This window comes from Protopterus annectens, chromosome 5.part0 (genome assembly GCF_019279795.1).
Source record: "Protopterus annectens isolate FY-2018-M chromosome 5.part0, PAN1.0, whole genome shotgun sequence".
Taxonomy (NCBI): Eukaryota; Metazoa; Chordata; order Ceratodontiformes; family Protopteridae; genus Protopterus; species Protopterus annectens.
In genome coordinates this window covers 957,952,920-957,965,628 of record NC_056735.1, presented here as the reverse complement: position 1 = coordinate 957,965,628, position 12,709 = coordinate 957,952,920, and the positions used below count along the sequence as shown (strand labels likewise).

Here is a 12,709-nt window from a genome sequence, read left to right as displayed (position 1 = left end):
ATTTTAGAGTAAAACTATACAAACTTGCTTACCACTTATGACTGGATCTATAATACAGTGCCCCTTTTTATGGTCACGATCATAGTTGGCTGTGGTCGCACACCTGGAAAACACAATAAACATGATATTTAATAAACATAATATTTCTAATATTTTTGAAAAGTAACTTATTATTTGTATGATCCTGTATCTTTCTAATTTTTCAGCAGTATCTTTAGTTCACTCTGCAACACCACAAACAAAGCTCTACTACTCTCTCATAGCAGACTTGAAATTTGCACAGATATTCCTTTAGGCCTAGCTTACATTCTCACAGAACACAAACATACTTTCTGGCCTAGTTTGCTTAAAAGTAATGTCTTTTTTTCTGAAGTATCCTTGAAAATGCACTTTATGTAAAAGACCTTATAAAGTGCTGCAGAGGCAGGAAGGATTTCAGTTGTACAAGCACAAGTCAATGTAAGCTATAGATAAAAAACACAAACATGAACATTCTTGGTTGTATTTAAAATCAGTAAAAATACATCTTTAAAATCTGCTTTCCAGTGAATGTACTAAGTATTATGAGCTGCAGAAACCTTATTTAGTGGGGATTTTAACATACTGTGCATCACCAACATTAGCAACTTATTTCAAGATTTCCATAGCAATTTTACTCAAGCATCTATTAACAATATATGTCAATACATACACCTCAAATTGAATAAACCCATTCTCTGTTGGATAGCTTTGAATAGCCCTCCAATACATCAGATAAGCTGAGGTCCTGCTGCAGTATAGACATTTGGGAAATGAAAACCAAAACTGTTGGTCTCATGAATAAGTTATTTCCTTCTTAAACAATATGATGCCCTTGCACTGGCCCAGTAATTAAGGAGCCTCAATCCTCACCACTAGCACCAGTGAGGATGTACACATTGGGAGGATGACAAGTACACATACAGTAAAGTACAATTTACCTTAACAGCACATAGAGATCACAGTCAGTCTGGGGCTGGTTTCTGCCTTTTTCTCCAGATCCCCAATAAGACTCCCCACTAGCACAGCTATAGGGTTAAGATCTCAGCCGAGTGGTCAAGCCAAAACCTCCAGCACCTTATCTGTCCAACCAGTGCTTTATGTCCCTGCATGTCTCTGCCCAAGTAGCTGACAAACACACACACACACACACACACACACACACACACACACACACACACACACACACACACACTTTGAGATTTGATTTATTTACAAACACACAGACACTCCTGGGGAAGGCTGGCACAGGTTTACTAGCTATACCCCCTTCTGCCCAAACTATAAGGTAGTTATCACTGCCACCAACCACTACTTATCAGCTACTATTAAGCCCTTCCCAAAGGGTGACCAATTCTACTGTGTAATGTTACTATTATCCAAATGGTAAGTGTGACCAACAGCAAAGCTATTGGAGTGGCCTATTTAGTGTCACAAAATACATATGCAAGTACTCTAAGAGCTTAAATATCTCTAAACAAACCAGCAACAACTAAGAGGTTTAAATATATTTAATAATAAAAAAAAAAAAAAAAAAAAAAAACAAAGAACTGTTGCAGGAAAGCAAAGACTCCTCCTGGAAAAACGTGAAGAAAATAGTAGTATAGAATCCACAGGAATCACCACACGAGATGAACTCTTGGTCAAGTCTTCATATGGCCCAGGACTGAAAGTGCACGTATACAGAACACATCTAACATTGAAAATCAAATGAATGCTTTAAGTTCCTTTCCTGTTTCAAATGGAACACCTAATTTTGAAGCCAATTTAGTTTCCTCTGCTACATCTGTAACTAGTAAATTGGCAAGCAATGATTCGATGCCTAACAGTTCTGTACCTAATTGTACCAATGATGCAAGTTCTGCTAGTGATACACCTCCCCCCAACCAGCAAGCAGCTAAAGCATTTCTTTTAGCAGGCGCTAAACCGAAGGACACAGCCCCCGCAACTAACTGTTTTTTACCGTTCCCAGTCAAGCAACAACCAGGATGGAGAGGCCGGTCAAACAGCAGGGGGCCGAGAAAAAGAAAAGGCTCCGAAGAAAAGTACACAAACACAAGGAAACAAAGAAACTGAACTCTTTAGTGTATAATATTTCTGACCATGCCTTGTCCGAATCAGATCTTTCTTTATTAGACAAAGGCCTCAATTTTATTCCCTCCCAAACCAGTTTCTTGAATGATGTTTTAATTGATTTGAGGTTATTTTGCCGCAATGTGTCTTTGAAAATTTTATTTAAAAATAATAGTGCTTTAGATACAAAAGCTCTAAAGAATTTCTTTAGAGTTAAAAGCAGCTTTATTCATCTCTTGCCACACAATGTAGAAAGTTTTCTGAAAATGTGTGAGAAGGATTTTTATGAATGGTTTGCCTCTAATAGGAAAAGATGCTGTTTTTTTAATGTTACTAAAGCTGAACAAGACTCTATTCACTCTCTTAAGAATAACAGGCATATTATTATCAAGCCAGCTGATAAGGGTGGGGCTGTGGTTATTATGAACTCTTCCGATTATGATAACACCATGAATAGGCTATTAACAGATGATATGGTCTATGAAAAGATTACTACTGAGAGGGTGAAAGAAATCATTAGAACAGTACACACTGATTTATATGACCTTCTGATGTGTGGCCAGATAAGTTGTGAGCTTTATGAATATTTTCTGATAGAATTTCCCACTATTCCCATAATTAAACGCCTGCCTAAAATTCATAAAGACATCAATCCTGTACCGATGAGACCCATAGTTTCCAGTGAACGTTGGATAACTTCCACTATTTCATCTTTTGTGGAAGGATTATTAAGACCCTTGGTAGATGATATCCCCATTATTCTCAGAGATTCATATCAATTGATAGAGTTTCTAAAAGAATTTAAACTAAATAGTGTGGACACAGACTTGCTTTTAGTGACCATGGACGTTAAAAACCTGTTCACCTGTATTCCTAATGACCTGGGGCTTCAAGCCATCAGAGAGATTTTAGTCACTAATTCTGCTTATAGCAATAACAGGCAGATCCTGATTAATTATTTACTTGAATTAATACTTAACAACAATGTTTTTCTATATCAGGATCAACTTTATTTGCAAAAATGGGGGGTTGCCATGGGCACCCCTTGTGCGAATAGTTATGCTAATCTTGTAGTCCACAACTGGGAGCTTAATTGTTTGTTTAAACATGCAGAATTCAGTAAAATAAAAATGTACAAGAGATTTGTGGATGACGTTCTTTTTTTGTGGGAAGGTACAGAATTGGATTGTTTGAACTTTATTAAAGAGTTAGATGTTACCACCCCCTATTTAAGATTTACAGCTGAGACATCTCCTTATCGGATACACTATTTAGACTTGACATTGGAGTTGAATGGCAATAAGATTGATACGTCTTTATACAGGAAACCCACATGGAGAAATACACTGTTACGTTTTGAAAGTATGCACCCTAGGTTTACCTTTAAGGGGATCATATCAAGTCAAATGCACAGAATATATAGAATTTGTAGTGACAGGAATATTTTACATTTAGAACTCAACAAGTTAGAAGCCTTGTTTAGAGAAAGAGGTTATCCTACTAAGTTAATTACTGAATGCAAACAGGAAGTTATCAGGAAAATAAATGTTACACGAGATTTAGTTGATCCTGATAGGAACATTCTTAAAATCCATACTAAGAATAGAGAGAAATTCACTGATAAGTTGAGTTATGTCACTAAATATACAAGTGATGTGGCTAACCTTAATAAAATCATTATTAGGAATTGGAATGTTTTGATTATGGATCCTTTTACTAGAACGATAGTGGGCGACCATCCTAGATTTAGTTATAAAACCTGCCACAATCTGAAACAATTACTTTGTCTAGAAAGGATTTTACAACATAATAATGGGATAAGTGACCTACAGGGTACCTTTCCTTGCGGGCGGTGCCATATGTGCCCGTATATTTCCAAGAACGTCAGTTTTCAACATCCTGAAGGGTTCTTTACCTTTGTACCTAGGCTCCACAGTGATTGTAATAGTGTTAATTTAATTTACTTAGCCACTTGTGACAATTGCAAAGTATTTTATGTGGGCCTTACCAAAAGGAGACTTCGTGACAGGATTTATAATCATTGTTACGACATTAAGAAGGGGCATGAAAGTAATGCTCTAGCTAAACATATTGTTGAACATAAAACTCATATGTTTAGTTTCAAGGTCTTGGAGATGCTGATACCTAACAATAGAGAAGGTGATAACATTAATCAGTTGGCCATCAAGGAACTTAAATGGATTTTCACTTTGAAAGCTCATATTTACCCTGGCATTAACCAGTTTGTATCTGTTAAACCTATTCTCAATAGCAGAAAACCTTGATGTTAATATAGATTTTCAAGGTTTTTGGGTTGAGATGTTTGCCCCACAGCACACCCCACTTTATTGTTCATTTTCCTTTTTGTATTCTCTTTTTGATTTCATTGGCCCACATTTTCTATTTTGTTAAATATTATGGGGTTTGTCAGTTATTCATTTAGTACATCACCAGTTTTATTTAGAGAAATGTATTCTTTCACATGCATTTTTTTGGTTATTCATACCAGTTACATTCATTATATGTTTATACAGTGACAGGCCAATACCAGTCCTGTCCTACTTATATGTTTTGTATATGTCTGTTAGTTTTATATTCACTATACATTTTTTTAATCATTGTCTCATATTCTTTATATTTTTTATAGTTTAAATTTTGGCCATATAATATAATATGATTTTAAGTTGATTCAGTGGTTATTTTTATATTGAAGCATTAACAAAACCAGTTGTCAAGTTTCTCACATATATTTATTAACAAGAATTAGCTTTTCAAGTAGTTTTTTGACTGTCTTCTCACCGATCCCTAAATACATCTGGGACTACCAGAGAAAACTTGCTATTTCCGATATTACAACACCAATAAGCGCAACTTCATATTGCGCCTTATAGTATTTTTGATAGCTTGTTTTGTTTTTAGTTACCTTAGTGTTTAATTTTTTGTTCAGTTCTTGGTTTGGTTTCTAGATTGGATGTACGCATCCTGTTGTGTATGTGACACATCTGGGAGAAATTGAGAAACGTGGCTTTTGCAGCGCAGTTTATATGGCATTTTGCCAACTCTTATTTTTGGAGAGTTCGCTATTTGTTTCTGTGGGCAGTTGTACCAGTCCTGGTGTTCAACGATGTTTTTGATCTCTTAAATTTTGTGTTTAGGAGGTGACACGACTTTACAGGATACAATGCATATGGAGGAATGTTTTTAAGCATCGAGTTGCTGTTGTTTTTGATTGGTTCTATTGCAGGGACCTCCTTGGTGACTGGTATGTACACAAAGAGCCGAGGACAGGAACATTTATGTGAATAGTTTGGAAAGGTGATACTTCTCGGGCAAATATCTTGTTTAAGTTTGGGATAAGCTGGTTGGTTTTCCAGATTAGCTTGTCATTCATACTTAAGGTTCCGGCAGCAGAGAATTTCTCTGTCGAGCAGCTTGTTTACTATCTAAAGCTTCTGCCTTGACAGCAGCGCTAGGTTCGATAAGCGTTTTAACATTTGCTTAAAAAATTTTTAAAGTAAGACATCCTAGGATGTCTTAGATGTCTAAAATGATGGGAATTATGTCCATGAATTGACTTATAGTTAAGTGATATACTAATACTTTAAGTTTATTTTAATATTAAGTTAAGGTGAACATGATGACTTAGACAATTATATTGTCGTTTCCCTACTGGATTTTTAACATATTTGGGACAAATATGATTACAGCATGTCTTCCTGCATAGCATCTATCAAATGCTAATTATGTTTTTTAAGCTGAGATCAGCCGGAGATTTCGACATCCTAGAAATTACAATGAATCGGAACTCGTTCTGGTTTTGGCACATATGTCATGTTATTACTGTATCAGAGAGGTTTTTCGTGACAGTTGTTTTGTATAATGTGATTTATTTTATTTGAATTTTGTATTTGAAGGACATGGTCTGTTAAACTAGTTGATTTTATTGTTATTACGAATTTTTTCTAATTCAGCATATTGTTTCTTTAACAAACGCACTGAGTAAATTGTTGATGAGTCAGTAATTGATCATTATTGATTAATTTCTTGGCTTGCGCGCCAAAATGTTTTATATATAAGAACCTTGTTTTTATGGCTTTAATACACCTGAAGAAGCGTAGTACAACTACGTGAAAGCGCTTGTGTTTTTTACTTTAATAAAGAAGACATTACGTGTACCTGAGTTCATCTCGTGTGGTGATTCCTGTGGATTCTATACTACTATATTTAATAATAAATAATAAAAGAACAAGACAATACTCAATTACTCAACACATTGACTACAGAGTTTAGAATCACAGGAAATATTTTAAAACAGCATTGCGGGACAGTCTCAAATAAATACAGAAAACATCTATACTAAAACTAATGTATTTCGGCTTTTCCCGGTAAGGGTTCGCCATAGTGGAACTCCGATCTGCTAATAATTGGCAGTGGATTTTTACAGTTATGAGATGTCAGCCTGATGCCCAACCTTCAAAGAAGGCACACCCATTCACACAAGCACCTACCTGCATGTCTTTAAACATCAATTGACCACGGGGAGGACACGCAGACTCCACAAAGAAGGCGCTTCAGCCGAGTATCGAACCAGAGAACCTTTTGTTGTGAGGCAACAATGCCAACCGCTGCACCATCGCGGCCTATCACAGAAAACATCTACACTAATCTTTACTATATTCCTATCTATATCTAAAAGATACTATGTCCTAAAAGACCTAGTTACAGAGCAAGGCAAATGTAGATGAGAAGTGCTGGATAGATGTTTCTAGATACAAGACAAGATACAAAATGCCCAGTCTCTGATAGAGTTCCCAAATTAATATCAACATTACTACTGGGTTAGCCAGGATGACATCACACTTTGTCACCTGCCCCCAGTTCCCAGGCTAAACAGATACTTAGAATTTAACAGCTCTGTATCAAAAATACTTAACTCTCAGAAGTTTGTCTAGAACTGAAAGTCGTAAAACAGTTAAGCACTTTTACATTTTAAACCTAGTAATTATTTATGTTTCCAGACAATAGAAAGAAACCTCTAGCTGCAGACATCCTCTCTCTTTTAGTGAAACTAACTTTTATAGCACATTGTAAAACACTTTTAACTTATTTTCCTGAAGTTTGCAAGTTAACTCTGCAATTTTCCAGTAGGGTACACTGTGGTTACATTCTTGAAGCTCAGAACAGAACATACAGTTCAACACACACTTCTGCACCAGTAGTTTAATATACACTTAACATATCATTCTCTTACATTTGTAAGGCAAACCTGTGGAACATATTAATATTTAGAAATAATATTATTTACAAATTTCCAAATAGTTGGGCTGACTGTCTCACAATCCGCCCCCAAAACTCAAGCTAATTTTTCAAGTGACCCTTGAGAAATGTTGCTTGAGAGGGTTGAGCCTATCTGGGAATACCTTACTCCATTCCCTGTCTTGAGATCCCATCTGCTTTGGCATTGCTAACCCCACTGCAGTGCTGCACTGTCATATCATATGCTTGCAACCCTAAGCTCCACCTTAATAACTTGGCATTTTGCTGGCTGGCTCAATGTAGCCATATTAAAGGATTGTGGTTTGTAACTACAGTGAATTTCCTTCCATACAGATAAGGCTGAAGTTTCTGCAGTGCCCACACTATGGCTAGGCATTACTTTTCTACAGCTGCATAGCATTCCTCCCAGGGTTGGAGCCTATGACTGAGATAAAACACTGGGTGCTCTTCTCCCTCTGAAGAAACCTGGTTAAGTACAGCCTCTGCTTCATGGTTTCAAGCATCCACCTCCCCAATAAATTATTTGCTGTAATCTGGACTGGTTCACACAGGGGGTCCTCCCAAAACTTTTGTTAAGCTCCTTTAAGCTTCTGAAATGCCTGCTCACATGCTGGAGTCCACACTATCTTATCTGGCCTGTTTTTCCTTGTCAGGTCTGTGAGGGGAGCAGCTATGGTACTATAAGTTGTACAAACTTTCTGTAGTATCCTGCTGTCCCTAAAAATGCCCTCACCTGCTTTTTGGTAACAAGGGTAGGCCATGCCTGAATGGCTTCCACTTTGGTGAGTTCTGGCCTGATACTACCACTCCCCACTCTATGTCCCAAGTAGGAGCTCTCTGCCATACCCACCTGACATCTGCCGAGCTTAATGGTCAACCCTGTCCTCTGTAGTCTGTTCAGCACCTCCCTGACATGTTGAAGGTGCGCTTGCCAGGAGTGGCTGTAGATGGCAACATCATCTAGATAAGCAAGGGCAAAATCTCCTGCTCCTGCTAGGATATGATCTACCAGCCTCTGGAAAGTTACTGAGGGATTTATCATCCCAAATGGCATCTTTGTAAACTCATACAAACCAAAAGGAGTCACAAAGGCTAACCTCTCTCTAGCACTGGGTGTCAAGGGCACCTCCCAGTAACCGTTGGTAAGATCAAAGGTGATAAGATACTCAGCCCCACCCAGCTGTTCTAGGGCCTCATCTGTCCTAGGCATGGGGTAAGCATCTGCCTCTGTGTGACTATTTAATTTCCTGTAGTCCACACAGAACCTGGTGCTGCCATCATTCTTTGGTACCAGCACCACTGGGGAGGCCCAGGGACTGCTGGACTCTAGAATTGCCCCTAGTTCCAAAATTATCTGCATCTCCTCCCTCAGAGTGTGTTTGCCTCTCTCAGGCACCCTATAAGGGGCCTGCTTAATAGGGCTTTGGGGTCCTGTATCCACATGGTGCTGCACCAGGTGGGTGCACCCTGGTTTCCCAGTGAACATGTCCCCAAATTCCTGTAGCTCTGCTTGGATTTCTCGAACCTGGGTAGGGGATAGCTGCTGGGATATTCCTACCCCTTCCACTGAGGTGTCAGTCCGAGTATCACTGAGGAGATCAGTCAGCAGATCTCCCTCAGACTCCTCCTGCAATCCATTGCAAATACTCAGCACAAGGCCCTCCCTATCATGGTAAGGTTTCAGCATGTTAACATGATACAATTTGTGTCCTGCCTTCTGCCTAGCACTTCCACCATGTAGTGAACATCACTGACCTTCCTTACCACCTTGTAGGGTCCCTCCCTGGCTGCCTGTAGCTTGTTGTGCCTGACATGAATGAGAACCATTACCTACTGCCTTACAGCATACTCTCTAGCTCAAGCATTCTTGCCATATGAAACATTTTCTGCTGTTGGGCTTCTGCCAGATTGTCCTGGGCCAAGCACATGAGTTCCCTGAGCCTTGTCCTGAGGTTTAGGATATATGCCACAACAGACTCCTTGTGAGATTCACATTCACTCTCCCACTCACCTCAAATCAAATCTAGACATCCCCTCACCCTATGCTCATACAACAACTCAAAGGGTAACAAACCTGTGGATTCCTGGGGAACCTCTCTGTAAGAAAACAACAGACGGGGCAGATATTTGTCCCAGTCCCTCTTAAACTGGTCTTCAAATGCCTGTAGTATGGACTTCAGTGTAGAGTTTAACCGCTCAACAAGACCATTTGTCTGGGGATGATAGGGGGTGGTCATTAGGTGCTTCACCCCAAAGTACTTCCACAGACAAGCCAGCAGGTCTGACATGAAATTGGCACTTCTGTTAGCATTTCTTTTGGGAAACCTACCCTGCTGAAAATGTCTAACAAAACAGTTGCTATCTTTTCTGCCTCAGTGGAGCACAGAGCCACTGCCTCAAGGTATCTGGTAGCATAATCTACTACCACTAGGTATGCTTTTTCCCTGTGGAATGTGGGATTCTCACAGGCCCCACAATATCCATAGCTACCCTCTGAAATGGCTCCTCAGTCACAGGCAAAGGCATCAGAGGTGCTTTCACCTTGTCTCCCACCTTGCCTACATTTTGGCACTTTCCACAGGTTTCACAGTACCCTGTTACATCTCTAGAAATCACAGGCCAGTTAAAGTACTGTATAATATGTCTGTTTATACATTTTATGCCCATATGACCTGCAAAGGGAATATCATGGGCTATGGCTAGAAGTGATAGACAGTAGGCTCTGGGCACTACCAACTCCTGTATTCTCTCACCCTCTAGACCTCCGTCAGGAGTCCACTCTCTATACAGTAACCCTTTGTCCCAGTATACAGATCCCACTTTCCCTTTAGAGTCAGGTGCCCCACTAACTACCTCCCTCAGGCCTTGTAATGTAAGGTCTGAGAGCTGAGCCTGTCTCAACTCTCTCTTTGTAAGCCTTCCCAGCTCCCCTTCCACAGGAAGTCTGGTATTTCCTGACAGCAGTGCCTCACAGTCAGCCTGGGTACTACTACTCACCTCTGCCCTTGCAGTCACTCTGTCCAAGGGAACATCAGTACCCACAAGCAGCTGTGGCTTGCCTTCTGTCTCACTGCTACAGGGTAGCTCCCTCTCTGAAGTAACCACCTCACAAGTCCTTGGCTGCAAGTGTGCAGTCTGTCTGGGTCTCCCCCAGGCTACCAGACCCACATGCCTGTCTCCAAGCCTGACTGCTTTTAATGCTTGTAACTGCATGCACACATTGTACTGCATTAATAACAGCATTCCCCATCAAGACATCTGCAGGGATATCCTCAAACACACCTACTTGATGGCTTCCTTTTCCACCATCCCAGTGAAGGTGAACCCTAGTCAAAGTTATTCGGAATGGGGTTTCTTCTAAAGCTCTGGCTGGAGTAGACTGCCCAAGCAAGTAGTGCTCCTCTGTAACCATTGCAGGCTTCACAATGGTTAGGTCAGATGCTGTGTCTCTTAGCCATGGCATCCTTCCCATTCACTAAGATGGGATATAACCTCTTGTGGTAGTTTGGTACCCTTGTTGTCTCAAGACAACCTGCTGTTGGCATTTTGTCATTCCCAATTACTGGCTCTCCCACCTTTTGCTCCCCACCTTGCCTCCGTGGACATCTATATGCTACATGGCCCCACTGGTTGCATTTAAAACATTTAACCCTAGGTCCTGGATGTGTACCTGGACTAGTGGTTTCCCCTACTACTGGCAGACTCTGTTGAGGCATGTAAATTCTTGCATACACTGTTGGAAACTCCTGGTGTTCTGGCTGAAGTGTAATTCTCAAACAATCTGGAAATATATCGATGATTGATAAGTATATTTCTTGGCATTTTAACCTTTCAGAGTTCTGCATTGTCTAAATTTTGCCTGACTGAATTAGTTTATATATTTTCTAGCATTGTTTTCTGTTTCTCATCTGTCCTGAAACTGCTTCCCCCTATTCTTGTGGTGAAGTTTATAAAACTGGTCTAACAGCTTTTGTGTTATCTGATTGCTTCAAGGCTTGCTGATTTAAAAATAGTTTCTGTTTGTAAATTCCTGCATACACTGTTGGAAACTCCTGGTGTTCTGGCTGAAGTGTAATTCTCAAAAAATATGGAAATATATCACTGACTGATAAGTATATTTCTTGGCATTTTAACCTTTCAGAGTTCTGCATTCTCATAATTTCGCCTGACTGAATTATTTTATATAGTTTCTGGCATTGCTTTCTGTTTCTCATCTGTCCTAAAACTGTTTTTCCCCTCACCCCCACCTTTTTCTTGTGGTGTTATAGTCGGTGGCTTTGAAGTTGCTTGCCCCTACTGTAAATTTGATCTGGGTGAGAAGGCCAACCCACTTATGTTCTTTAACCTTGAATTTTTCTTCTGCTCCTTCTTCCTCTCTCCTTGCACCTTACTAAAAAATAATGCACTTTGTTTTGCTTTTGCATCTTCTTAAAAGTACTCAATTGTATCTATTCTGCTCTATTTATTACTGCTAGGTAGTAGCCTGATTAAATTGTAACTGTTATTCTAAGCCTTTGGTTGAAGCACTTCGGCTTCAGACCAGTTGTTTTACATTAAGAAGGTTTGTGATCTGCACTGTCGTGGCAGGACAGGTAGTTTACATCCTTCTAAGTTGAGAGTTGCTGATTGAAGGCTCAGTATCTGTTATTCTAAAAGTGTATTAGTTCTGGTTAAAGCACTTGGGCTTCAGGTCAGTTATTTTTCATTAAGAAGGTTTGCGGTCTGCACTCTTGTGGGAGGAGAGGCTAGATTCTGCCTTTCCGAGCTGGGAATTTCTGGTTAAAGGCTTACTGTGCCTTCTTATTTGAACTGTTTCTTTCTGAAATTGGTGCACCTTGTTTGCTGTAGCATAGACTAGATTCAGGCATCCTGAATCTAGCTTTGTTTGTATAACGAGCACTAATACAGGCCATCTTTTTTGGAGAAGGTTCATCTGCACCCTAGTGGCAGGAGTGTGCAGTTAGAACTTGTCTGATTGAAGACTGCTAGAACAGGGCTCCGTTTTGAGCTTTTTTACTGGATAATTAGGTATTTTATTTAAATCAGTTTGCTTGTTTTCTATTGTTATATAAAAATTGCATTTTATTCATCTGCTTTTACTGTATTTGTGTTTCTTCCTAATTTATTACTTTATTTTGCTTTTGCTGCTTGTTCTTCAAAGTACTTAATTGCATTTATTCTACTGTATTTATTACTGCTTGTTAGCAGCCTGATTAAATTGTAAGCCTTTCGTTAAAGCACTTGGGCTTCAGACCAGTTATTTTACATTAAGAAGGTTTGTGGTCTGCACTGTTGTGGCAGGACAGATAGTTTACATCCTTCTAAGTTGGGAGTTGCTGAT

General features: G+C 39.5%; 1 protein-coding gene across 1 annotated transcript in view; it reads right to left on the bottom strand.

Annotated features, from left to right (window-relative positions):
- The window catches only part of HGFAC (HGF activator), a 1,210,481-nt gene that overhangs the window by 977,253 nt on the left and 220,519 nt on the right, over positions 1 to 12,709 (bottom strand). The window contains exon 4 of the mRNA XM_044072728.1: positions 33 to 103. Coding sequence (XP_043928663.1) covers positions 33 to 103 — 71 coding nt within the window. The remainder of the gene's footprint in view (positions 1 to 32; positions 104 to 12,709) is intronic.